This window comes from Phalacrocorax aristotelis, chromosome 4, assembly GCF_949628215.1.
Source record: "Phalacrocorax aristotelis chromosome 4, bGulAri2.1, whole genome shotgun sequence".
NCBI lineage: Eukaryota > Metazoa > Chordata > Aves > Suliformes > Phalacrocoracidae > Phalacrocorax > Phalacrocorax aristotelis.
In genome coordinates this window covers 72,361,830-72,389,696 of record NC_134279.1, presented here as the reverse complement: position 1 = coordinate 72,389,696, position 27,867 = coordinate 72,361,830, and the positions used below count along the sequence as shown (strand labels likewise).

General features: G+C 40.7%; 1 protein-coding gene across 1 annotated transcript; it reads right to left on the bottom strand.

The window, feature by feature from the left end:
* Positions 1 to 510: 510 nt before the first annotated feature.
* On the bottom strand, positions 511 to 27,489 carry HTRA3 (HtrA serine peptidase 3). The gene is made up of 9 exons (XM_075091960.1): positions 26,640 to 27,489; positions 17,204 to 17,303; positions 15,221 to 15,443; positions 14,347 to 14,541; positions 11,645 to 11,677; positions 10,873 to 10,987; positions 4,329 to 4,377; positions 2,458 to 2,553; positions 511 to 1,485 (listed from the first exon to the last, which is right to left on the bottom strand). The coding sequence occupies exons 1-9, from the start codon at positions 27,061 to 27,063 to the stop codon at positions 1,320 to 1,322; spliced, it is 1,401 nt and encodes a 466-aa protein (XP_074948061.1). The 5' UTR covers positions 27,064 to 27,489; the 3' UTR covers positions 511 to 1,319.
* Positions 27,490 to 27,867: the final 378 nt, after the last annotated feature.

Sequence of the window (27,867 nt, the reverse complement as noted above, 5' to 3'; positions counted from 1 at the left end):
AAAGCACAGCTTACTGTAGAAAATGCTCCAGATAGGGACGCTCCTCTGTCCCTTTGGGAACAGTAGCAATATTTGCTAAGAAAGAATATAGTTGTGTGGTTTAGATACCAGGGAAATCTGGATTTAGCTCTTAGCAATTTCTGCCCCAGGTTTATCACATAAAGTCTGACACGCTCTAGCTGTCAAACAGGGTTAATAGCGCATCCTTTCTGCTGCTTGTCACGTACAGGCAGAATTGAGGACAACAGGATCCCAACTAGATTCTCTCTATATGACATCAAAGCACAATTCATAAATATGGAAAGTGTAAATAAATCACTTGTGTGCAAAGGATTTCTAAACATAGCCTATATAAGGGCAGAATAATTATACCATAGGGCTGCAAAGGGTTTTCATAACATCAGGGCCCAATTTTCTGTCAAAAAATTTTCTCTTGGGAGAGTCTATTCCAGTCTGACAGAAGAGGGAGGGAAAACATACTTGTTTAAAAAGAGGTTTACACCAACACAGTACTTGTGTAAACTTTAATCTCCTTACAGTAGAAACATACACCGTACAAGCCAAAAGTAGTATAACAATTTTACAGCAAAGCTTACCAGTAAAATGCAAAACTAATTTGTATCAAATTCTTAAAAAAAACTGTGCACTTTCTCAAACTTAACTTTGTTCAGCACATCGTTTTGATTTATATAAAATAAGGCATTAATTCTATAAGAATCATTTACTATATTCCAAAATCGCATGACCTAGGTGTAATACTCTATAGCCTGATACCATTTTTGTTCCTTTCGATATTTACAGATTTAATCTACCTGCATCGACACGTAGCACACAAGCACTAAGAACAAATACAAGCTTTGCCAATACTAGTTTCACATTGAAAAAGTTATACAAAAAAAGCTCAATTGTGCATTGCAATAGCTTCATCCTACTGCAGCCATGACTGTAGTTTAAGAAAAATTTCCCTTTGCGGCACGCTTCCTCACTTCTGGTAGTATTTTGGTATTTCAAAATGCAGACCTGGATCTGCTCTGAACCTTCAGGAACTGGAAGTGGACCCCACTTCTACCAGCTACCCAAGACTTGTTTTCATCCTCCCCCACCCCAGAACAGTTCTTAAATTTCTCTGTAAGTTACATCTTCTATAAATGGCATAACTGAATTCATTCTAGCTACTATGTACAGAAATGGCTCAGGCAATTAAGTTAGTCCACCTTGTCATTAGTCAACAGGAAGTATAATTACTGTAGCTGTAAAGGAGGTATCTAGTGTTCCAGAGTAAGTGAGTTTAATTATGGTGAGAGCTTCCTCAATTCTATTTACATGACAACTTCAGGCTCAATGTTAAATAGCAAGTCATCATTTCCTCTTCGAACTTCAAGTAGTAGAGGTGATTCATTCATCACAGCCTCTTGCAGGTCACTGGAAGTCATCAAAGGACGCCCATTGACTTTAACAATAATATCTCCATCTTGGATCCCTCCTCTGCAGAGACAAGAAGGAAAAGGCAGTAAGTATGCATTCTATGCAGAAAAAAGTACAAAGACTGTTCACCACCTCTTTGGCCGATGTGATAAATTTTCACTTTAGTTTCCATTGAAGGGAAATTCCACCCTTCTGACTGCAGAAGAATGATCGGTAGTACTCGCTAAACGCAACATTAGGCTCCCATTAATTGAGGATTTTCTTCTAAAACAGCAAAAACACACAGACAGTAAAAGTAGTTCAGCTTTCTCTTTGTCTTCCACAGGACTAGAGCAAAGGAGAAACAGAAAAGACTTTTATCCATCACTGACTCACTCCACTCCATCCACTTGCAAACATGCTTTTACTCTCCAGTATGAGTTTCAAACACCAGGAATCAAACCACTCTCAAAATTTCAAGACAAACAAAGTGTACCAACTGAACTCCAGGTAAATTATTTCTCTCTTGCTGTTCAAATGTACTCCAGAATAGCTGCTTTTACTGCCTTTGCATTTTCTTCATAATTCCTAAAGTAATTTTTAGAAGTGTCTTATTTTCCAACTGTTCCGTAGAAAAGTCTCTCTTTTTAACATAAAACATTGTCTCAGATAATAGCTCTGACAATATCTTGTGTGAATGCTATCCTGTTTCCTGTTTAAACTCTATCCAAGTTTCTATTTATTAATCTTCAACATACCTTTCAAAAACATAATTTGGTTCATTGTGTTTGGGGTGTTCTTTAGATTTGCACTGTTAGTGTTTATAATGTCATTTAAAAAGTTCTGATATTGAAATATTTCACTTTTGTAGATGTGAGTAGAATCTTAGCACAAATATTTTAACCTTTTTTTTTAACCTAAAAGAACAATTTTTAGTTGTTTAAATACAAATCAAGACTGGTAAGAGAAAGTACTTGAATAGAAATATTACCTACTAGCATCTATTTGGAGATCTATTTATTTATGGTGAAGAAAATAATGTGCTCTACATACCTATGAGAAGGTGAGTTTGGAACAACTTCATGTACATAAATTCCACTTCGGACATCAGGAAAATCAGCATTATTGTGTTTCAGTTCTTCCACCAAGCTAAAAGAAGAACAAAACTATACAGCATTTGTTTCCACTAAAAAAGCAGTAGCATTCAAAATTTGTTATTTTTTTCTCAATTTTTTGTGACCAAAAATGAATGACTTAACAGTTAATTGTTTGCCCCTTGTTCTTGTGATGAGAATGTGGGGGATTTGATTTTAGAAGAGTCAAAACTACTTACCTGTGCAAAACATGCTATATTTAATGGCCGTGTACACCTCCTGCAAGAACCTGACTTTTGCTATTTGTAGCAGTAGCAGGGAGGGCACTGTAGAAGAGCACAGGGACAGCAGTATGGAGAGCACCGGGACAGTAGTACTCTCTGCCCTAGGTGCTGCACAGGGACAAAGGACATTCCTTCTGCAAAGAATTAATGCCGGTGGTGGGGCAGAAATTTGCTAACGATTTTGCTGCTTTCATTTTGCAAGTCATTCTTAATTTGTCTTTTGCCTAGAACAGTACAGCTTTTGAAAACTTCTGTCATCAGATAGATCAGAACTGTGAGTTTTCCAAGGAAACCAGCTTCCTGAATTGTTTGTGCGTCTCTTTCTAAAGAAAGGAGACAGGAACCAGCTGCAAAAGAGAGACTCTAAAAACATCCTCTCATTTCTGAGGAGACGACCTCATTTCAGGTCTGTGTACATTGTGGGTTAAAACCCTCTTCTAGGAAGAAAGGGTTTTAAACTTATGATGGATAGCTCTGCAGTCTGCCATGAAAACCTGAAGTCCCTCAGACAGAAAGCAAGCCAAAATGTCTGCAACACAGCTTCACTTCATTTGGTTTTGTACTGAGGAAGCTAACAATTAAACGACTAAAGCGAACACTCTAAGGGAAGTAGTCTTTTCCTGAAAACACGCCTGGATACATCTTACCCTGCTTCATTAGACACCACAAAAGCAGTAAGATCTCACATAGCATTCACTTCACAGTTACACAGAGAAACATTCCAAGTTTCTCTCCATAGGTGGTGGCCTGGTGATGTTAATGCCATTACAGAGATTTGTTCCAGCTGAGGATCTGACCCTTTGGGGAGGACTGCAAGAGTGTAACTCAATAAACAAAGACGGCTTTACTACTACGCCAGCTGGAAAGTGTCGTTTTGTTTTGTAGTCTACTGCCACGTCGGAAATGTGCCTACTGCTAGGAAAGAACACAAGTGTAAGAGCCCTCATTTGTTATCCCAGAATATATCTGGGTAACAGCAAGACAAAGCAACGTGAGAGAGAAAAGACAGTAAAGAACCGGAGTAAGGTGTGCATATTCTGGCTTTATTAACATGGAGACACAAAGCTTTAGTTCTGCACTTTACTAACTACTTTCTTTCCAGTTAATGGTTAGGCAACAAATCTCACATCATATGGCCTCCACTGGCACTGATAAAGCTACTGCCAGCCCGCCAGGCAGCTAATCTGACATTGGCACTCATGGTATCTGAAAGCAGCTGCTTGTTTCAATCTCACGTAAAACCTGGTGCAACTCCAGACATCCTCCTCAAGAACCAAAACCGGTGTTCAGGCTCTTCCTGATTTCTCGGCTACCAACAGAGCATCCACTATAATCAGTATTCAGAGAATAACTGACAGCGATTTTCCAGGTCTCAGAAAATATGTTTCACCAATATGATTAAAGTATTTGCAGACCTCCTCGAAGCTAATACACAGTTCTGGATTCTCTGGAGATTTGTAACGAAAGCTGAATGATGAAGTTCTGAACCACTATTGATGACATCTTGTATGCATGCTTGTACAGATTACCTTTCTAAGATACTTACGCAGGTGTTATTGTCAGCATTCTGATGCCAATGAAACGTTTCTTCCCATCTGAAAATAACACAGTGGATAGAAATTTAGGCAAACACTGACAAAAATAACTACTTTGATGACCCAAAATACCTCTCAATTAAAACAGGATGTATCAGCTTTCCACAAAGCTAAACAGAAATCATACACATCTACACTAAGGTAATTTTTTATTTTGGTTAGCCTTGATGTCCCTTCAAGCGAGGGTAAGAGGGACACTCGTTTACACTCCATAAGAGTTTTCCATGTGAGTTTTCCTTCAGGACGTTCAGGAAGATTTCCATATTCTAGTATCACATGACCTCAGTAAAAGGAAAATTTCATAACCAACTACCATCTCGTCTGAAACTGGTCAAGACAATTTAATCATGTGGTATTTTCATTAAAATGTAGAAATGGGAGTTAAAGAAATTAAAATATCCACCTTTCAGAGAAAGGACAACCAAAAGACTCACACTGATTCTAATGCAAATGGATTGCTATTTCTACCCCAAAGAATGAAAAGCAAGTTTTAAAAAAACCCATAGACCTCAGACAAAATGATCTGAGGGCTGGAGCACGTCTCCTATGAAGAATGGCTGAGAGTTGGTGTTGTTCAGTCTGGAGATGAGAAGGCTCCAGGGAGACCTTATTGTGGCCTTTCAGTACTTAAAGGGGGTTTATAAGATGATGGGGACAAACTTTTTGGCAGAGCCTGTTGCAATAGGACAAGGGGTAATGGTTTTAAAGTAAAAGAGGGTAGATTCAGACTAGATAGAAGGAAGAAATTTTTTACAGCGAGGGTGATGAAACACTGGCACAGGCTGCCCAGAGAGGTGGTCAATGTCCCATCCCTGGAAACATTCAAGGTCAGGTTGGACAGGGCTCTGACCAACCTGATCTAGCTGAAGATGTCCCTGCTCACTGCAGGGGGGTTGGACTGGATGACCTTTAAAGGTCCCTTCCAACCCAAGCCATTCTGTGATTACCTAGGACTTTACAGAATTTTAAGTGGTGAAAATTCACTCCTTTAGGAACAGTGCCACATTTCTGTAGTTGGCTTTTAGTAGTCATTCTACTGCACAGCTGTCTTATGAAAAAAATGCAGTTTGATGACTTCCTGAAGGGAGTGCTTCAGTAGTTAGTTATATCCGGTATGAAACAATATTTCCCCTTACTTGTTCCAGCATAACTACTTCACAATTTCTTTGAGCTTCTCCGTGTTCTCATGTGAGGAAAACATTTGAAAAGGAGATGTACGCAGTCTCTAATTCTTATTCTTTCCAAGAAAAATAGTCCCAAGTAAAGGAATTAGTCCTGAATCTTACACATGTCCAATATTGCCATTAGTGCGAGTGAAAATGCTGACTGCTAAACATTGCATCTACTATACTCTGAACTATCTTACATCTGTAACTGTCATCCCTGTTTTTCCCTGAAATGTTCTCTCTCTCCTCTATTTTAAAGTGAAACTAATGAGATCAAAATCAGCTACAGTAGGACTGTCATGAAGAAGTCCAATTACTCAAAAATGAAGTCTCAAAAGCTTTGGGCATGGCCGTGAACAAGTGTGCTCAGAGTTCTTCTCTAGTCTACATGGCATAAATGTAAGTTTTTACTTTTTAAAAATATCCAGACATGATTATTCTCCCACCTGAAAATAATCCCCCATCCTGCAACGTGGACGGTTAAATTATGAAGCTGTCTTCATGAGACACATAGATGACGGACCCTCTGATGACAGTTTACTGTTTGCATTAAACAGCTTGCTGCTGGTCGTCGCCTGTGTGATGTAGAAATATGCAGAAGCACAAAGCATACTCTGGGGGCTGAGTTAGGAATGTTTATGTCAAAGAAAAATGAAAATGAAAGAGGGTCAAAAGAAACTGATCTGGAAGAAACAAAACAGCAAGGAAGAGATTGGGCAAGAACGAAAGGCCACAGCAGAAATGCCTCTGATCTAAAAAAGAATTATTTCCCTAGTGGCTCATGACACATGTAAAAATAAGGCTTTGGGGGAAAAAAAAAATCTGGTAACTACAGAATTATTCACAACTGAAAGTCTCATTCTACCTTCATCTTTGGGCCTGCTGGGGTATTATTTCACTCTTGTTCGTGCATTAAAATTCAAACTAGTCTTCAGCCCTCTCTCCACAGTAAGTCTGCCATACTGCAAATAGCAGTTCGTACTATAACATCAGCAGGTGATTGGATAAAGTAAAACTAATAGCTATGAGCTATGGGTTATTTGAGCAGCAGAGCCTAGATACGTCCCCTTCCCACCCTCCAGCCGTTTTGTATGTCAGAATACAGGTAAAAAAACTTGATGCATTTTGTTTTAGAGAAGTCCATTCCATTCAGTTTAACCCACGTCAAACATCTTGCACAAAAACCAAAAGTTTTCATCAACAGTGATTACAAGGCATATAATTGTCCAGTTTATTAGAAGCATTAGAGACTGAACAGGCACAGACAACCAGCTGTAGTGTTTTATCATCCCCAAAGGACAGGTGCTTTGATGTCAGGGTTAAGTCACATTGGCAGACAGCATGTGGCACCTGGAACCACCACTGTCCTATCACATCTGCTCTGTGAATAAAAACTCTCAAAACCTGTCATTCTGGCAATTTATGCAATCATCAGGCAGAAGAAAAAACAATTAGGAGAACTGGAATAAAGTGAGGTCGTAAATCTAAGAAGCATGTCACCAGGGTGAAGTCCCAGCAGTAGTTAGAAGAAGGTTAATATGTTGAAACAATCAGGTTGAACAAATGTGAAACCTTTGCAGCTTAAAGCTGGAGCAGAGCACAGCAGAGAGAGATATTCAAATCACATTTCATTTCTGTAAACACCAGACTAACTACTGATTCCAGTGGTACAAAGTCAAGCAAACCAGCCTCAACCACTAGTTTAAACTTAAATCTGTTTTACGTTAATAGAAGGTGACAAGCAGCTGACCCCTAGTATCTAGCAGCAGTTCACTGTTTACAGAGATTTCTGTTCCACAGTAAGGAAAGCATTCACTTTACTGTTAAGCTTTTCTTTTCTTTTTATTGATGCTTGTAACAGTGGAAATACAAACCAGACAAACACAGGCTGAAGGCAGAAGTGCTTGAGACTTATGAACTGTGGCAAAAAGGACTGATAAATCCAAATTAAGGGGTCAGGTACTCAAACTCTTACGGGCATGAGTAACTCTGGCACACAAGTATCCCCATTGCAGTTGATTTCGCTGGGGTCAGGATATCACCAACATCTCTGAGTGAAGAAACGAATCCTGCACTTGTTATTCAAGTGGCAGGCAAAACTCCCACTTCTCTGCTCACTCCTTTTGCACTTAGATCATCTTGCAGATTGCATGAGCAGTCCTGAAAGCATTTAAGCATGATATTCCACTGCCAAACAGAAACCATGAAAACAGCTCAAGTCTATAGTGCTGAATTACGTGCAGTTTACCTTCCACATAAAACGTATAGCTGAATTAATCCGTAGTCTGAATCTACACTCAGCAAGCCTCCTAAGCAGCCCTCATGACTACTGGTAATAATTACCAGTAATAATCATACATAGGTAAGCATATAGTTTCAACACAACTAATAAAATGTTCTGGGGATGTAAACAAGGATTAATAAAAATAAATTGTTGGGTGTGGCCAATGCAGAACTCCCCCATTTCTCCTTGCCCATCAGAAACAAGTTTTATTCATTTTCTGCTAACATTGTATAAGAGGCCAGGCTGACCTCTTAGGCTCAATTTTCTCTTCAATAATTTGTCAAATTGCTAACTTACTGTGTTCTATCCTAGAGGATCCATGTCTGAACACTTTCTAGTTTTACTGTTCTGCTCAAGACTAAACTAGGAATAGATGGCAGAGCCAAGACTGAACCTGAGAAATTCCTATGGGATACTAACAAAAGGTTTTTTTTTTAAAAATAAAAATCAGTCAATGCTTAAGTAAATAGATGTCTTCCAGAGGCAAAGACAGAACACACAGATGGTTAAAACCAAGATATAGATGGAGACATAACTTCATGCACCAGTTTAGGAATTCCTAACTATAAAAGGAGGTTAACATTATTACTGATAAATCCAAAATTCGTAAAGGCTTTCAGACCATTCAACAGATAAATATCTCTATGCAGAGTGTAGTAAATCTTTGGTCAAAAATACATTAGGTATTATTACATATTACCCATGTAAGAGGTAATACAGAATGTTTAGATAGTAATAATCAGTGCAAATAATTCATTCAAATGCCATCCGCTCCTTCTTTTTCCCCCTCTCCGTTCCTGTACTTCAGCTGATCATATATTTGCAGTTACATACAATAGATGTGACTTCAGAAATATATAACTTGTAGTTATCTGATCAACTGAGATTTAAAGACTCAGGTCAAGCTTATTAAACAGTATTCTGAGTATCTCCTATATGTCAGAGAAAATCTAGAAAGAGCAGTTTCCTAAGGGAATTTTATCATCGTCAGGCAATATGATATTTAGAGCAAAATGGCAATACCCTTAAACTTATTTTTATGACCTAATTGTACCATTAGGGTGGATCCCACTGAAACTACTGAAATGTAATTGGAGCAAAAGAAAACATGATAAAAACATCCCAAAGATTCTGCTTACATAAGGAATTTATGTCAAGAAATAACGCCTACACAACAAACCTGAAAACTATTACTAAAGGCCTAAAAAATGCAAACTAAGTCTCAAATACGGTGAAAGTATCTCCTAGAAATTCTCCTTCTCTATGCACCAAAGGCTTTAAAAGACTGTTCTTCTCCCTGCAGCAAAAGTACAAGAGGTACTTCAGACAAGCAAAAAAAAATTAAAAAAATAAAATCTTTAAAAATTGCCTGTGACCAGGGTATGCCAAGCGATGATGGTCACACTGATGCTAAGAGTAAGTGTGAATCCTTTTCCTTTGATTAGGGGATTCATTATGATGAAAAAAATTAGACAGTACGTTACAATCACAAGATGAACGTTAATCTTTCTCTTTTTTTTTATTCCTTCTGGTTTTTTTTCCTCTTAGGGTTCCATAGGCAAAGTTATCTCTAGGCCATCTGGATGGGCTCAGCAGGTTCATCATTCTCTGGAGGCAAAGGTGCCTGAAGGAGCAAGGTGGCTGATTTCAGTGATGGCATCTCTAGCTTTCACTGACTTTCCAGCCTCAGTTACCAGGAACCCCTAGCAGATGACGGGCTTTCGGCACGAGGCTTGCGTTCATGCCTCTAGAGCCACATCTGCAGCGTGAGCCATGGTTCCTCCCCATTTTGAGATGAGCAGATTAGTTCTGAAGGGTAACATCACTAATGATACAGACTTGCTTCTCTCAGAAACCAACAGTTAGTAACCTGGATGAATAAATAGTTTTTTTGACTAGTTGGCTGAAACAAAATTGTGTCAGCTACTTTGAAATGTACTTTTCAGAACGTAATTTAACAACTTTTTTCAACTCCCCCCCCAGTCAACACGTGAATACAATCTAATTTGGGGAATTTGGCAAAACACAGATGAGGGGACCCATCAGAATTGTGATGGTCTCAAATCTACAAGCAGATGCATAACTTTTAAAACCTCTGACTAAGGCAAGTTTCAGAAATAACAGTATCTGAAGGAACACAGAGGACAATGGTGTAGGGAAACAACCCCTGGCATCAGCAACTGGATGAACTCAGAAGACAAGATTAATATAAAAAAAGATTCAAGAGAAGCGGCAGCCAACAGTCATGCTAAAAGATGAGGAGGATGTGGACAGATAAATTGGCAAGCAAAAGAGAAAGGAAGGTTTGGCCTGGATGAAGCCTTACTAGATCAGCTTTGGCTGCACTAGGTGCAGCATGCAGTATGACACCTAGTTTAGTGTGACAGATATGAGACAGGCACAGAAAAAAGTCCAGAATACTGCAGTTGTCAGTTGCTGGTATATTTAGACTTATATTCTCTTTGGTGCAGAGGCCTTTCTTTTTTCTGCCTCTCCCCCATGTATTTCTTCAGAAATTAGTACATAGCCCTTCTACCACTGGGGTCTGGGAGTCTATCTCAATATCCAATTATACAGCACTGACGTAGATGACCATGGCAAAATAAAGCTCACCCACTTATAGTGCACACACTACACTCCATCCATGACAAGTGTTTTAAAAAGTTTTTACCTTATTCTCCCCAGTACGCCTTAATCTCCTTTTTGCTTGGACAATATGTGAAAGAGGAGGATAAGACTCATTGAACAAGTCACCATCTGTTCTCAAGATCATTTGAGACTGTAATGACTCATCTGTGTCCTCACTACCCTCAGAGGTCCTTTTTCCCAGATTTATACAGACACTGTCTACTCTTTGGAGGTTTGAGCAATAAAAGATCTGTCCCACTTCTGTGAAATTGTTTGTATTTCCAAGTCCATGGTGTTCTATACTGTAAAATAATGCTCCTCCTTTCAGTAACAGAAACCCAGACCTGTGTCTTTTGGTATTTCACCAACAGATCAGGAAAATAATTGGAAAATGTCACTGTTTCTTGCAGACCTTACCTTTACTTTGTTTGTCATGCGACTCTGTGAGAAACTGAGTGATGCGGTCTGAAGGAATAGCAAAAGAAATGCCAGCTGTGACCTTCAGGGTGTTAATCCCAATCACTTCACCATCCTGTTGAAAGATAGCACCCAATTAATTTGCTCCTAAGTGACAGGGTTCAGCTCACTGCCTAAGTTTAGAGTGTTGTAATCACTCAAGAAATAAACATTACTTCTAAGGGAGGATCTGGGCTCTGATTCACAATTCCTCTCACATTTAACTGTGATGGCCAGAGAGATTACAGTACAGTTTGTTCATCCAAGGTCCATCCCACCACTCGGCAAGAGATTACCTCCACTGAGTGAGCAGTGGAGTCACTACTACCACTACAGCCGCAATTCACTGACCTGCAAAATCAGTGCTGGTTTAAAGCAATCTATTTTAAAATCAATTGTGCGGATTAACTAGGTCCCATCTTTGCCCTGCATCCCAGGTTTTATAGTGTGAATGAGCATAACTGCTCCTACCAAATCCCATTTTCCTCGCTGCTGTATACTAAAATTTCCTCTGCTTTATGGTGAGATGTTTTTCAACAGTGTATGAACCAAGACCTGATTTGCATAGTTTGTGTTAGCTTCACAGTATCTGCCTGCCATTAGCTTGAATGACTGGAAGCTAGTAAGACCTATGAATCTTATTTAAAAAAAAAAAAAAAAAATTTTAATTTCTCCCACTTATTTCAAACTAGCTCTTAAAACAAACCAAACCAAACCAGTCACTTGGACTTACCAGGTTAACTAGAGGTCCTCCAGAGTTGCCGTACTGTAAAAATAACATAAGGGAACACTTAATAAGTAAGTGCTATTACAAAATAAATTGGTGCTTCACTGTAGGAAATGCAATTTTTATTTCAAACAGTATTTTGTTCGTAAGTAAATGAAAGGCAGCGGGCCATTTCTCAGGCAGCACTGATGGACACAATGTTAATCACAGAAGATTACAGCTAGGTCTTACCGTACACATTCACAACCATACCACATCTGACCTAATGATCAGATTTTTTTTTTTCTTTTCAGAAACAGGCCTTAAGTTAGGAGCAGGAACGTACCACTCCAAATAGTTAGATCCTAAGTTTAAAAAGAATCATTAAATAGTTAAAACAAGCATTTTGATTCTTCTAAAAATTGTCAGAACAAGGTTTTGAAATAATTAAGTGCCATTTAAAGTTATATTTCAGTGAGGTGCATGTATGGTTCTTAAGCAGTTTTATTCATCACTTTGGTTTGTAACACTGTCAGTCTCTCTTATTCTCCACCGGAGAAGAACACGGTGCTTTACATGTTTAAATCACAGCATATTGCTATGAGGTAGATACTACTAAGGATTGATTTAGTAACCGCAGAATGCAGCCCTCTCTACGGAGGGCATATATCAGCTCTGAGCAGTCTGAAATTGCCTAATACCTACTGGCCTTCAAAGGAAACATCCAACAGGACTACAGGAAATGGGAGTTGGAAAAGTTCCTTGTCCATCTTCATGCTGGCTCAACAAGTTTGTTTTTGATTGATGCCAGAGTTTTCAAGTAGGTCTACTGAACAGCCAAGAGCAGCAACTTACTACTCAAAATAAATAAAAGCTAAGTGATGCATGACAGCAACATGAGCCGTATAAACTGTTTACACTTTAGATAGCACTGGGCAAAGCTTGTAAATTCTCAGAAGAAGAAAACAGGCATTAAAGTTTTTAAAACATCTTCAAAGTTCAAGTTTAAACAAAGAGATCATTTCTTATGTTGCAGCTTTCCAGTGACCAGAGGCTACACACTTAATTTTTAGGTCTGACTGACAGAAAGAAACCACGATAATGATTTTTCAGCCTTCCTCAGTGTATCATCTTTCATTCACTTGTCCTCTACTTGAAGGATGCGGTAACAGATCTTCAGCACATCAGTATAGCTCCATTTAGGAATGCATGGCCCTGTTTTCTCCTGCCCCATGTTCCTGCTGTTGTAGCATTTTTCAGAAGGCAGCTGCATGCACATTCCTGCAGGAAAGTCTTGGCTGAGCCACAGGAATGCTCTGAATAGACCAGCTCTCAAACTCCTCCCATTCTCAGGAGAAAACTAGTGCATTAGCTAACACAAAGCATCACTATGCCAGGGACTATCTTCATATTTTGTGGTCTCAAATGGCAAAGCAATTCAAACATATTGTCATTTTCCTTACCTCCTCTGCTATCACTATTCCATTTGGTCTAGCATTATCTGAAACACTCTGTTATCCTTGTCTAAACTTGCTCATTAGCTTTTGAGGGCAGTGAATGCCTAAGTACATACAAGGAAGCAGTCTGATCTTGAGGAATGCCTATAGGCGTGAAGTCAAGAATCCCATGTTCTAATTCTGTCTCTGCCACCAATTCAATGTGCGCTCCCAAGTAAGCCATTTTGCATAAGCTTTCCTATTCTCTTTTTATAACTGAAGGAAGTTATTTCAGTTAAATGTCTTAAGAGGTTTGGCTCCTGGATCGTATAGAAGCTTTTTGAAAAAAGCTCACTTTTATGTCATATCTTAGCACAAAAAGTAATTACTCTTTTTTTCCATATTTCTCTCAACAAGTCTGGGATGATAAATATTTGTGAAGTGCTCTTTGTGTGTAAAATGCTAAGCACTATGGCTGATTATGTCAAATTTGATATTGAGGTCCAGCAAATAAATGCTGAAAATATTTTCCTTTCAATGTATAACAGATTTAAGCTGTAAAATTTCAGGCCATTTTCTACCTCAGATATGCGTGCTTTTTTAGATATGCGTGCTCTTTTTAGAATCACCACAAGTTATATGCACATATATGCTCTGAAGGGATATTATTTTCATGTATTTCTATAAAACAGGCAGTGCTAGGACCCTTAACTTTGAACTGTATCTCAAACTTTATGTTATTTTACATCTAGATTCTTACTGGGAGTATGTGATGTGCAAAAGGGAAACAAGAACAAGAACTAAAGAACCTAACCCTCTCCTTAAGTTCTTACCTGGGTGTCCTGTCACTGCATTCAAGAAGATACTATCAACTTGTCTACTCCGTCTGATTCTAATGCATGGAGATGAAAGAAACTTTGGCTCTATTCTACAGCTTGCTTAGCCAGATCAGCTGAACAAGCAGAGACACAAATGTATTGATTTACTACATTCAACCATGTGTTACTGCACGAGATCTACAGAATGAGAAGGGTCTGTCATGTGTAACATCTTCACAGACAACCTCAAAGAGGGCAGTTTTATTTAACATACTTTTCACAACATTAATACCTGAATACAACTTACAGACACTGCGCAGTCTTTTGTGAAAAGAGGAGCCTATCGCTGACTTTAAACAAAGCTGCTTTTATTTAGTGGATTAATCTTTGAGAGCACACACTTCCCTGCTGAATAGGTGGGGATTTCAAGGTCCCACGACTGTGAAGCTCAGCTCCTCACGTACCTACTACTTACATTGATAATAGCATCTGTCTGAATGTAATCCATATCCGAGTCCCGCAGGCCAAGTTCTTTGCCATCTCGCTGAGCAGTGCTGACAATACCTGTTGTCACCGTATTCTGTAAGGCAAATGGACTTCCAATCGCCACAACAAATTCTCCTGGCCTCAGATCAGCAGAGTGTCCCAGTAACAATACTGGTAGTTTTTTCTTAAATAAGCACAGAAAGAAAGAAATAAACATTAGTTATACCTGAAAATAACCTGATTGGCAAAAACTAGCAAGAAGTTAAGAACACACACTTTCCATTATGAAAGAGCCGCTCATTATCATATACCCAAAACTGACACCAGGTAAAATTAGTATACTGCAGGGTGTTACTGCTTTAAACTGTCTTCAGCAACAAACTGCTAGCAGCAGTACCTTTCAATTTCATCCAGAAAAAAAAAGCCAGCAAGATTCTGAAACAGATTTCCCTGCCTTCTAGCATATTGTTCCCTCCTCCTCCTCAAAATAGCGTACAAACAGCTATTGACCAGCCTGCCACTCTCCCTACACTATGTACCACCTTGCAGTCCCTATATTGACACAAAGCTAGAAGGATTACCCAGTACAGCCTGGGTCTTCAGGTAAAGATAGAAGAACCTGGCCACATATTAACTGAGCTGCATTTTTTTTTCTTTTTTTTAGCACTTCCTAGCACAGAAGACAGTAATTTAATTCTAAGATATGATTTCCAGGCCTACAGAAACAGTTTGTTCAGTACATTGTTTTCTTCAGATATATTTCCAAAGAATCCCTAAACATATATTCCAGCCAATCACTCTGTGCTAAATGGAACTGAAATAAGGCTCCCAAATTCATTCACTCATCTGTATATGTCGCTCACCTTAGGGTGAATCTTTATTGTTGCAATGTCAGATTTCTTGTCAATGTCTTTGATGGTTGCTTCATAGGTATCTCCATTCTGTAGCTGCACTTTCAGTTGTTGCCTCCCTGATACAGCATTGGTGCTTGACACCACGTGGGCATTGGTCACAATTAAACCAGAATCAGACATAATAAACCCAGATCCACTGGAAAGTGGGACATTTCGACCAAAGAGAGGGTGCCTGTACAGAAAGCAAGTAATTACAAGTCATAAGGGAAGTATAACTTAGAGAAGATTACACTAGAAATCATTTACCACCTTTCACCCTGCAAAATAGAACATTTGATGACCAATGTTACAACCCTTACAAAAATTAAATTTAAAAAATTGTCGAAGAAAGGACCCTTTTCTGAAAATTGTGACTGCTTTTAGTCAGTCAGGGAGATAGGAACTAAGGTTTTCAGACAACCCACAGGGTCCTTTCCCTTTGGTTTCCAACATTATCTTTATAGGCTTCCTTGCAAAAAGGCTAGGTGACAGAAGGGAAGGAGGAGAAGCCTATCTGATCCCACCGGTTGCTACTTCTATACAGGAAGAAAATTACAGGAGATAATAGGGCTGACAAATAGACTGATCCTCTAACGGGAAAAAGGGAAGAAGAAGAAACCTTGCAGCTGGACAGAGGAGTGAAAGAAGAGGTGACATCTCAGGGAAATCCTGAAGCCCAAGTGTAGACTGGCAGGAAAAAGCATGCCTAGAAACTGAAAGGCCTGGGACCGTGAAAGAAAAGAAATGAAAAACACTAACAACTGGTAAAACTTGGTGGGAAACAACATTTGCTGCAATACAGACTGTTAAAAAACTTTATAAACTGTTCAAAGTAGTATGACTTTTTTTCTATGAACAATTGCTGCAATGACCTCAGATTTGCTAAGGGAACAGAAAGTGCCTGGGCAGAAGATGATGAGAAAAGGTCCACAAATTTTTCTTTCTTCCAAGATGTGGTCCTTACTAGGAAATTGTTTGAAAGTTCTGGGCTATTTAGCAGTAAGAATTGGAGCCAATCCCAGGCAGAAGGTAGTATCACAATCAGCGCCCACCAGGCTGCTGGACAAACATTTACTTATAGGGAAAGAACAAACAATCTTAACCACATATGCAAAGATCTTGAACACCTTCAACTGTAACGTTCTCTCAAAAGACCAATCACCACATACATAAAGCTATGTCTCAGAAAACCTGATTATCTTGATTTTGCATATTAAGAAAGCATATAAAAATTCTCCAATAAATTCTTAAGCCTATGCAAAATTGAAGTACCCCAAGCAGAAAGATATTCAGGTAATGGAGTACATACAATATCTGGAGTAATTTGTTCTGACAGCTGGTTGTTTTGAGCACTCAGTGTTAACCCTGCCTCTCAAGTTGTTTTGCGCATTCAATGTTAAACTTGCCTCCTCAGCTCCAGCGTCAGTACACTGAATATGGGTATGTTATTATCAGCATATTTAGTACATTTATTCCTATCGGAAACCACTTCTGTGTTTAGATAGGTTACATCTGGTCAACACGTTCCCTGTTAATGTTGTCCCTGCCAAAATAAAATCAATTCTCATTTAAAGTGGGATAAGCAAAAAGGAACTATATTTTTTCCAGCTTACCTTCTGGATTTGTTTTTTTTTAAACTGAGGCAATAAACATAATCCAACAAGGAACACATTTTAGTGAAAGCTGAAGAGACCTCCAAACACAAGATAGACTTGTTTAATGGCAGATAATATGTATTGTACAGTCCTGTAAAGACTCTAAGCCCAATAAAATTGATCTACTGAACAGGAACTAAACACACAAATGGGTGGTTCTCTGGACAAATGAGTCTGCTGTCATGTTCAGAGTAGGCTGTGAACTTCAAGAATTCAAAATGAAAGTTAGTACACTGGAAAATCTTTGTAGACCTTTGTTAAACAATGCAATTTAAACATGAAGAATTACAAGTGTTACCTGAGGAAAAGTTCAATATGCACAACTGCAGGTGCAATCTTTTCCACCACATCTGCTATGAAGTTGAATTTGTATCTTGGGCTGCTGGACTGTAGGTGACCTATACTAGCAGAAAGAATTGGATATGTTAATAAGGCAATACCCTTTTTTACCAAGTAGGTGAAATAAATATACTTTGAAATGGTCTGTTTCTCCCACTGAGATAGTTTCCATACAGGTATTGGAAAACGAATCAAAGTCATTAAGATTTGTTCAAAACTTATCCAGCATTTTGCTTGATCCTGAGAAAATAAAACATCAGCATCACTTGGCTATAAATTATTTGACCTTCTTAGAAGTCTACAAGACTTGTCTGGAGTATTTTTCTCAACTACTAATTATGCAAAACACATAGGGCCATAGGATAAGTCAGGTTGGAAGGGATGTCAGGAGGTCTCTAGTTCAACCTCGTGCTCACTGCTGGGTTGGCTACAAAGGCAGTCCAGGTTGCTCAAAGGCTCTGTCTAGCTGGGGCTTGCAAACCTCCAAGGATGGAGACTCCAGAACCTCTCTGGACAACTTGTCCCACCACTTCACTGTCCTCCATGAGGTAAAAGTTTTTCTTATATCTAGTCCAAACCTCTCTTGTTGAGACTCATGTTTCAACTCATGCCCATTGTTTCTCATCCTCCCCCATGCATCACTGTAAAGAGCCTGCCTCCACCTTCCTGATAACTTCCTCATGAGTACAGAAGGCTGCTGTTAGGTCCTCCTGAAATTCTCTCTCCCTCTAGGCTGAAAAAGCCCAGTTCCCTCAGCTTCTTCTCACAGAAGACATGTCTAGCCCCCCAGTCATCTTCATGACCCTCTCCTGAACTCAATCCACTTTGTCAATGCCTCTCTTGTATTGAGAGGTCCAAAATGGATGCGGTATTATAGATGTGGTCTAGCAAGTGCTGAGTGACCTAGCTGCAGCATTTCATTTGGGAACTGCATTTAGAACCCAAGTTAGGATTTTTTGAAGTAGACACATTAGAAACCTATCGTAAATTATAACCTTTGCACCTAAAAAGTTTTGCAAGTTCACATTTAAGCTGTCATAAGCAGCTGGACATAGCAATAGATCACTAAATACTAAGCATTCTGACAGAAGCCAGTGTGGTACTATGTTAAACAGCACTATACACCGCATTTATGAACACCGAGTATCACTCCATGGAATAAAGATCTCAGGGAAAAAAGCCCAAAGCATCCTGGCTTCTAATGTCACAACATCCTGCCTAGCTTCTAATGTCACACAGCACAAAGTAGTAATACTGTTTGTGCTAGAATGTCATGCTTATCTGCAAACCCCAATACATGGCGACATACCACCACATATGTTAACCATATGCTAGGGGACATATCACCACACTTAAACAGCAATTACTCATTTTCGCAGCCTGATGCTTTAAAATTAACTATGGGATCTAGGGAAAGAAGTAAACAGGTTGTAATCAGATACAGCAAAAACATTTTTGGCTTTTTTTAAATCTGGTGCAACAGCACACTATTTATGCCAGGAGATATAATTCTTTTACTGCCACTTAGTCAGGAGGGAGAGGCTCTAAATTCTTACTTCTAAACAATATCAACTCTTCAGAAGTGACGCTTTGTGCCATCATGATTTTCTCTAACTTCAACTCATGCTGAACTTACCACACAGTAGATCTTGCATACCAAGTGAACACCTGATCTTAAGGGTTCTAGATTTGCCTATTTCTAGATCACATAACATAGTAGTGAATCCAGATACAGATCTGTCTTTTGAAAGTACATATTTTTCTTTTATCAGCTGCCCTTTACTCAAGTCTTTAAAAGGACCTTAGGTAGGGGGCATCACGCAAAAGATAGATACACAGAACAGAAAGGAGAGAGAAGTTTAAGAGAGAAGAGTTCTAATACATTTTGGTATTCTGTGTAGTTCTTAATTCAAAGATAATTTTCACTAATCCATATCTACAGATATTTACTGACCACTAAACCTTGTAACTTTTAAATTACTTGCATTGAATGTAAAAATTATAGCACAATGGTGTCTAACCTATTTACAAAAAAGATGTCTCACTGATCTATTCTGTTCTTTGAATGAGTCCATAAGATAGTGGGTGACAGAACTAGTTGTTACAGTTCCTACCCTCTCTCAGAAGGCTTTCATAGTAAGTGCTAAAGGACCTACAAAGCCAGAAAGCGAGCGGCTTTACATTACCACAGTATCCAGAAGACCTGAAGCAAAGACAGGAACTTAGGGAATAGACACAACACTGGTAGCAAGGAAGAAAGTACTGAAGAAACCAGATCAAGACAAATAGGCATTTCTCCATAAAAGTTCATGAGTTCTTTTTCCTGTTACTGGACATGGGATTTACTTCTGAGGAGAAAGAAACCATGCTTACATTTAGCAAGCTAAATTTATATGATAGGGTATAAACAGAAGGAACAACTTGGCAGGACTAGATTCAGTCTATTAATTTTATGTACATTCTCATGCACTCTGAAAAATTCCTCTAACCAATTAAATATGCTTGTTTCACTATTCAGTTTAAAAGTGACACTGCAAACAGGAATCACAGAGGACAGTCAAATGTAAGCACAATATACTGTTATTTATTTTGCTTACTGGGCCACTGAAGCCTTGATCGTACCTTCAGTTCACAAGCAGCTTGCCTGATTATGCAGTATATCCTTTGAAGTCTATCAACACAACCTCAAATGCTTGCATACACAGCAGTGTTCACTGACAGGTTATAACATTATCATTACATTTATCTTAATAGAAATGACTACACATCTATGACAGTTGGCTAGTCCCTCAGCTGATGAACTAGCACAGAAGAGGGGAGGGGGGAAAGCATGGTGAATATAGGCTTTCAGTCAGTGTAAATCAGCATAGCTCTATGTGAGGCAGGGCAACTAAATCCCTTTTCATCTGCTGAGTGCTGAACTGTTCTGCCCATACCAAATTGCTGCAGCATTGCACACGGCCAAAAGCAGACAAGGATGCCTGCCAAAGAACTCAGTTTTGCACTACTCCTGAACCAGCCACCGGGAAAACATTATTTGTGGCAGTGGCGTTCCAGGTAATATTTGGGGAAGGCAGAGAGAAAAAGTCTGAAAGAGGTAGTGGATGAATGTAAACGTGGAAAGAGTGGAAGAAAATAAAATGCAGCAATGCAGAGAGGAGACTAAAATTGAAGCAAAGCTTGTCTTCTTTCCATACCATAGTGAAAGCACTTCTCAGTCTGCAGAAGTCCAGAACCTCTCTGTTGGAGTCAGAAGACAAAAATACTCAAACCTGAAGATGAATCCAAAACTGCACTATATATTGAGGGGAAATTTGAAACAAAGGAGGATCAAGAATAACAGACATGCAAACTTTATAAGACAGGTGTAGCTGAAGATCTGCTGGCCTGATCAGTGAGCTGTTCTTACTATTGCCTGGTGGAGGCTAAGTATTGGTGAAAACTGACGCACAACGTTGAGATGCCTTCATAGAAACTGATCTTTCTTAAATCATCTTCTGTAAGCTAGGAGTGATAAGAACCTTTCAACACATTATATGACATCCCAAAAACTCAAACTGTGGATTAGGAAGATGTAACTGCAAAGTAACATTTACCCTCACATATACAGCCCTATTTAAGGGAACTGAAAAGTTAGTTGTTATTAATAACATTTTAATGCACAATTATTAAACTGTTGGTCTTCCTCAGAAGTTCCCAATATACTTTAGAAGGAATTGCAGCCTGAGAAACCAAAGAAGGCAGCAACATCCAGTATTGTCTAAGTTGTATAAGGTCACCCTGAAAACAAGCGTTATAACTGTTGTAGTAGAATCAGGGCTTTATGTCAGACCTTTGATCTATCCTTTAATTTGCATTAGTTAGTAGACACTAGCTGCTGCTACTGTTCTTACTAAAACATAATATTAAATATGTGCTTTTTTCTTTCTTGTTTCCCCCCCACCCCAAGATAACTCTTGCTGTCTTGCAGAGTTTCATGCAGCTCTCAGACCTCTGCTGGACTGTGAATGTAAAAGCTCTGAGTTTACATCAGCTTTGTGTATTTTGACCTATTGACCTACTGAGATTTGCCACATATTTTTTCAACGGTCTCTCAATAACATCCATTATTTTCCATGTTATTACTGCATGTCCAAAATCATCTCACACTAACCAAAGCTAATTTATCTTGGCAAAAAGCTGTAATTTAATCCGATTAGCTATCTGTTGTATAAACAAAATATCAAAGGTACTCCAACCAGGTTGTACACGAAGTAAAACCAAATTTATACTGCACGAGTCTTTAGCTGTCTACACGTTTCTTAACTGACACAACTAGATTTTCCCAATCTGCTCCATAGCCACAAATCAACAGCAGATCTGAACCCCCATCCTATCATTTCAATTAAGTGATCAAATCTTCAGAAGCTCTCCAGCTCCTCTCACAGAACACTCATAATCCAGATTTGGATATAAGTGCATAGACTGGAGTTAAAGGCATTCAGCCCGTTTTGTAAAAACTTACTTTTCCAGTTTTACGGGTTCCAACTACATTGGATTTACATGGCTAAAGCTACGTGCCTGTCAGGTAGGAGTATCCTTATTATCAGTTTAAGACTTTTCCTGGATAGTAGTTTCATCTACAGGCTATGCGTTCATTTAATAATGTTTTATTTACTTTCTTGCAGAGACAATAGACCCACTCCAATCTCATTAGCACTGCTGTAAAACAGGAACAACTCCAACAAATTTGTAGAGTTAACCTAGTATGAAGAGAACCGAAAATAATTTCAGCAGAAATAAATCTTCATAATCCCACTGAAGACAATAAAGCTAGACCTATTTACATTTGCAAAAGACAAAGTTTCTGAATATCTGCCAACTTGCTCCTTGTAGAATGAAATCAAATCACATTCAATGCTTTCTTAAAGACAATACATTATATTAAAATCCACAATTTTATATTCATCAAGAATTTGTGAGCCTGAGAGACTCATGCTTTTAAGGTTGTTCCCCTGTCCCCCTTTTAAAACCAGCTTCAGAAAAGGTCTGTATGTTCAGCAAAATTATTATGTCTAAGGGAGGACTGCAACCTGGCAGATCTGATCACCAGGGATAAACACTGTCCCTACTGTGCTTTCATGTAAAGAAATGAAAGACAAATAAAAGATTATAATGTCTCTGCTTAAAAAACAGAAACATCTGCTGGAAACATAGGTTCACGGGCAGCTTTTCTGATGAATTCAGCATTAAGATCAAGTTGCATAGCTGTGCACTGACCATAAAGCCTTGGTGAGTTTAATGTCACATTATGGTTCAGGCAACTTGTTTATACAATGGATGTCTACTGTGCACAGATGAAAACAATTTGGTGAACTAACACCAAAGTGGCTTTCTTGTGCAGTGCAGCAATCACAACGGCCAGACAGAGACAGACTGGCACAAGCCTTCCAGCAGACACTTCACTGCCTCACTGAATTCAGACGCTTGTTATTCCTCCTTCCCAAAAAACTCTCATAAGGAGACACAATGAGAACATCTCTTTCCTGTTAGCTATTCTACACAAAGCAGAGAAGCACTATACTCAGAATATTTACCACACTCTGTGCAATATTCATCCTCACCTGCAGGAACTCAAATCAAAATCAGACATAAGGAAAACAATCAGTAATGGAATGTGACTAGAGTTTGCATTTCCAGCCAATACCTTGCAGTGCATTTCCCTAAATACAGCTGGAGGCAGCTGTAAGGCTTTGATGACAATTAAATGAGTAGGAGACAACAGTATCTCTTACCGGGCCACTTTCTCAGAAATGCAAATAACGATTTGCTCAGTTCTTCCTCTGTATCCAAGGCTATGTACAGGCACAGTCCAAACACCCCACGTAGAACTGTATGCAATGGCTCTGCTCATGCATTAACCGGGTTTTAAACATTTCTTTTGGGGAACTGAACTTTTAGGCTCATATCTTGCAAAGATTTGACTGACTCGGGTGAAGCTTTACATGACAACCACTTTCTCACAGTAACTCCAGTTAAACAATGCAGACGACAGACGTTCTTATACAGAATCCTGCAAAGGATCAGTGTCAAAGCTAAGGTACTTTTTTTAACTGGAACTTCTTTCCTCAAAGGTTTTCTAATCAATCTTCTAGTTTTCCTTGTTGCACTGACAAAACGTCACCCCTATTTAAAAAACAAACAAACAACAAACTATCTTTCGCTTCCATGTCCTAGGTAAGAAAATACAAATATTTTGACATCTGAACTGTCTTCACAGAAGCCATTAGCAAATTAACATTGCAGTGAATTATTAACTGTACTAAGAAAGCTGTAATGAAAGATCATGAAGAGCCCTTTGTGCAAGAAAGAGTCTGACATAAACTGGCCATAGATTGCAGATGACCTTGTGAATCCTTTGAGTGAGGAGTCTGACACTTTAATAGGTAGATACATGGCATTGTTAAAACTTAAATTTGCTGCAGTGAGGAACAGGGCTCTGCAAGAATGCAGCTTTGATTACAGAAGTTGTCTTCAATAAATGTTTATGCCATTGCTTATGCGCTAGCCTGTAATAGCTTGTCTTTCCCACACTAGGGGATGGAAGGCAGGAGAAAGCTAGCTGCTTCAGAAAATTCCCATATATTAAGTTCCCATATATCTAATGTTGAAGAGGAAAAAAAATAGTATTTGTAGCATATAGTTTAAATTTGCCTAGGAGTTCTGTGGACTGTTCCTGTTAATATCTCAGAGAAGTCCATTGGTCTGCTCAGATGTATAGGGCTAACTGTATGAGTAATAGTTTTCAGGACATAGACATACTGAAGAACATCAGTGATAGAGGTCCTGTATCCATCTCCATGCAGTACACACCCCCTTTAGTACACTGCAACTAAAACTTGCAATTTGGCATGGTGTTCTTCAAGATAATCCAGGCCTTCAACAAGGAAAAAAAATTAAATTCTGTCAGTTTGGGAATATTCACTCAGTCATCCTGGGCACTTCTTTCCTCCCCTCCTTTCTGCATCCTTTACTATCCATTAGGACTCTTTTTTCATGCATCCGTGTTCACCAGACTTCTGTCACTAGGAAACCACAGTTAAGTTTTCTCAGCCTATCTTGGTTTATCACAGCCAGAATCTAACTTAGCATCAACATAAGTAACTGGAAATGGAGAGGAGTAAAGATTTCAAAAGCTGCTCCTCAGGGTCGTTGCATGTTCTGGAAGTGGCCTAAGCCACGCTATGTAAGGCTGCTGTTACCTGTTGTTTTAATATATGCATGGTTAAGTAAAATTGGATTTACTTCATAACTAGCTTAGCCCTTCAAATTCTGAGTCATCTGAGGCCAGATTTCTTTTGAGAACAGGGAAAAGAGAGAAACTCGACAGTAATTTTAAACTGCCGACTTTCTTCTAAACCTCTCATTACAGCCATTGCATATTATTGTTTAAAAAACAAAACAAACCACAAAAAAAAACAAAACAGAATTGAGTTCTATTCTCGGCCTAACCACCAACTCAGTCTGACCTTGAGCAAGACACTTGGTTTCTTTGAGCTTCAGTTTATGCAGCTGTAGAATTGAATAAAAAAATTAAAACTTAACAAAGAACCAGACGCTTCATCTAAGCCGGTGTTTTCTGGGACAAAAAAATAAAGCCAAAATAAAGAGAACACTAAAATAGCTGCTTGGAAAAAAAAAAAAAAAAGAAAAAAAGTTACCTCTACCTCACAGCTCCAGATTCCCAAGCCTATTAACAGTAGATTCAGGAGGAATCCTTAAAGACAATGTCATATATGGCAAACCCCAAGCACTAGCGAGCCCTTAGATGCAGGCTAGCTCACTCGTTTTGGTTAAACATTCTGATTATTTCATGTGGATCAGTTCCAACCAAATATTACGAGTACTAAAGCTAATGGATACTGATGAGAAAAGGAACAGGCAAACAGCAACATCTAGCTACAAAACACTGAAGAGCCTGATCATTGCAGCTCCAGGCAGGCATCTGGAGCAATTCTTGGCTCTGACAAGACAGTCCTAAAGTAACTCCAAGAATATCATTTGACCTCCTCCCTCTCTGTGACACTGTTCACCTTCTCTCAAGAGCAGGATATATAAAAGGTCCCCTGATTACAGAAAGGCTACAACAGTAGCCCTTTGCCCTCTGACTCCTCTCAATAATTTTGGCAAGTTTGCCACCTATGAATACACAGAATGGTTAGTGGTCTGCTTGACATAATGGAAACACTAGTGCATGATTTAAAACTCCATTATGCATATGACTTTTCTTTCCAGGAACACCATGAGAATGGTAACAGAAGCAAACTCTTAAAATAATGCATCAGTAAGTATGTGAAAAGATATTAGCAGCATTAACACCTCCATAAAGTGACCCATTTTAATACTAAAAAAAAAAATTACCAACGTGACTACTAAACTTTCTGAAGTTAAGCCATTAAGCCTGAAGTTACCATAACATATGACAATACCCAAAGTCAAGCAAAGGCCTTAGCACGTTACAGGAAACAGAGGACCGTTTGATACCCTGACTGTCAATATTTTAAACCGTAAAGGAGGTTCACAGGCATTTTTTTCCCAACTTTGCATTCTGTAAGACTGCAGAACTTCTTGTGAAAAGAAAACAAAAGTGGCAAAAGACTATGTTTTAGGTGTTTTATATACTGCTTGGTGCTTTTTCTGCCCTGTTTGAGCTATGTGGCTTTAAGAGTCATTTTCCACCTAGAGATACCCATCAGGTGAATCCAATTAACTTCCCATACCCCACCAGGAAAGGCCCCGGAGCACGAGTGCTCCCGGGTCCCCACTCTGCTTGTGCGGGCCATGGTGCAATGGATCTGCAGTGCAACCCGCAGGGGTGACGCCACTGAAACGCCTCAGCAGTGAGCGCTGATGTTATGAAACCAATGCGGCGTTGGCGGGACTAGAGCAAACTTGTACTGCTGCCCTGCCTTGAGAGGACGTAACGGCGGCCCTGACAGCCTAAAGCCCTCCACCGAGATTGCTTCCATGACGCCAAGCGCGTTTGCCTCCTGCTCACAGGAGCGGTGCAGCAACACGTGTGCCGAGGCGTCCATGGCCACGCTACCAAGGGGAAACCTTCCAAACCTCATCTGAGGCCTCTACTCCACATTGAGAGTGGTTTTTGACCCTCATTTTGACCCACTGCTGAGGAGAATTTTTGCCGTTCAGAAGGAGCCTGAGCACACAGTGATCACGGGCAGTGGGGAGAGGTGCCTTGACATTGTAGCCTCTTACCTGGAGCCACCGAGCCGTCGCAGGTCACTGAAAACCACGGCTTTTCGTGCCCTGTAAACCAGCACACCCCGTGCCACCCACCTGCCACCCTCCGCCCCAGGAGGCCGTCACCCCATCGGCAGGCCCCGTCATGCTCCTACCCGATTCACAGGCTCCCTTCTGGACCTGGGCGACAGCGGGCAGGCCGTGCTGCAGCGCCTTGCGGCTCACCGCCTTCAGCTGGCAGATGTTGTCGTAGGTCCGGCCGTCGCTGCCGCACACCTGGGCACTGAGCTTGCACTGGCAGACCCCCTTGGCGAAGCGCTTTCCCATGGGGTAGCGGCAGTCGAGGCTGTCCCCGCAGGGCGGGTCCTCCTTGCGGCCGCAGGAGTCCCCCTCGCCCGCGGCGCAGATGAGGCAGCAGTTGCAGCGGTCGGGGACGTAGCCGCTGGGGCAGCTGGGGCTGGGGCACTTGGAGACATCGCAGCGGGTCGGGCACTTGGCTCGGGCAGCCGAGAGCTCCGCGGCGCCCGGGCTGCAGCTGAGGGACAGCAGGAGCAACGGGCTCAGCAGCGACACCCGCATCCTCGGCGGGCTGCTAGCGGGCAGAGCGGCGGAGAAGGGGTGCGAGCCCGCCCGGCTCGAGGGGAGGAGGCGGAGGAGGGGGAGAACGTGCAATCGCAAGGGAAGGGAAAGTCGGGCTTTATGCACACACGGGTGGGGAAGTCCCTTCTGCCCCAGCAGGGCTTCTGCAGGCGGAGCGGGAAAGAGCAGCTGATGGAAGAAAGGAGGCTGGAGTGTAAAGCCGCAGAGTCAAGGCCAGCTCAGTTCGTCCGAGGCGCGGCAGCTCTGCTGCTCCCCGGGACTAGCTCGCAGGGCTGAGGTGCCGAGCCATGGCCAAGCCGCCGCACACAGTGAGCGCCGTCCCCAGGCGGCCGCGGAAAGCTGTGAGGACGGCGCCGAGCGGGGCGGCAGGGTTATATGTGGGACGTGCCCGCCGCCGCCTCCAGCAGCCGCCGCCGGAGCTCCGTGGCGGCAACGACGGCCAGGCCCCACCCCGGCCGGGGAGGGACGGCTCCCCGCGGGCGGGTCGGGGGGGGCCGGTCTGAAGGGGAGCCCTCAGGCGGGCCGGACCAGGCACAGCGGGCAGGGTTCACTCCCCTCCGCTGCGAGGGGGACAACGCCCGTCTGCTGGTAAATCACCGCCCCGAGGGGGAAGAGGCAGAGGGCGAGCCGGCTGCGGCGATCCGCTCGACGCCGCTAGTTGTGGGTGAGCGGGGTGGGCTAAAAAATTGCCAATAAATACATACATGTAAGAGAATTTATCTGAAGAGAGCGGTTGTGACCTATGCGAGAGCTGGGGGTAAGAAGCTGGCAGCCATTTTGTCT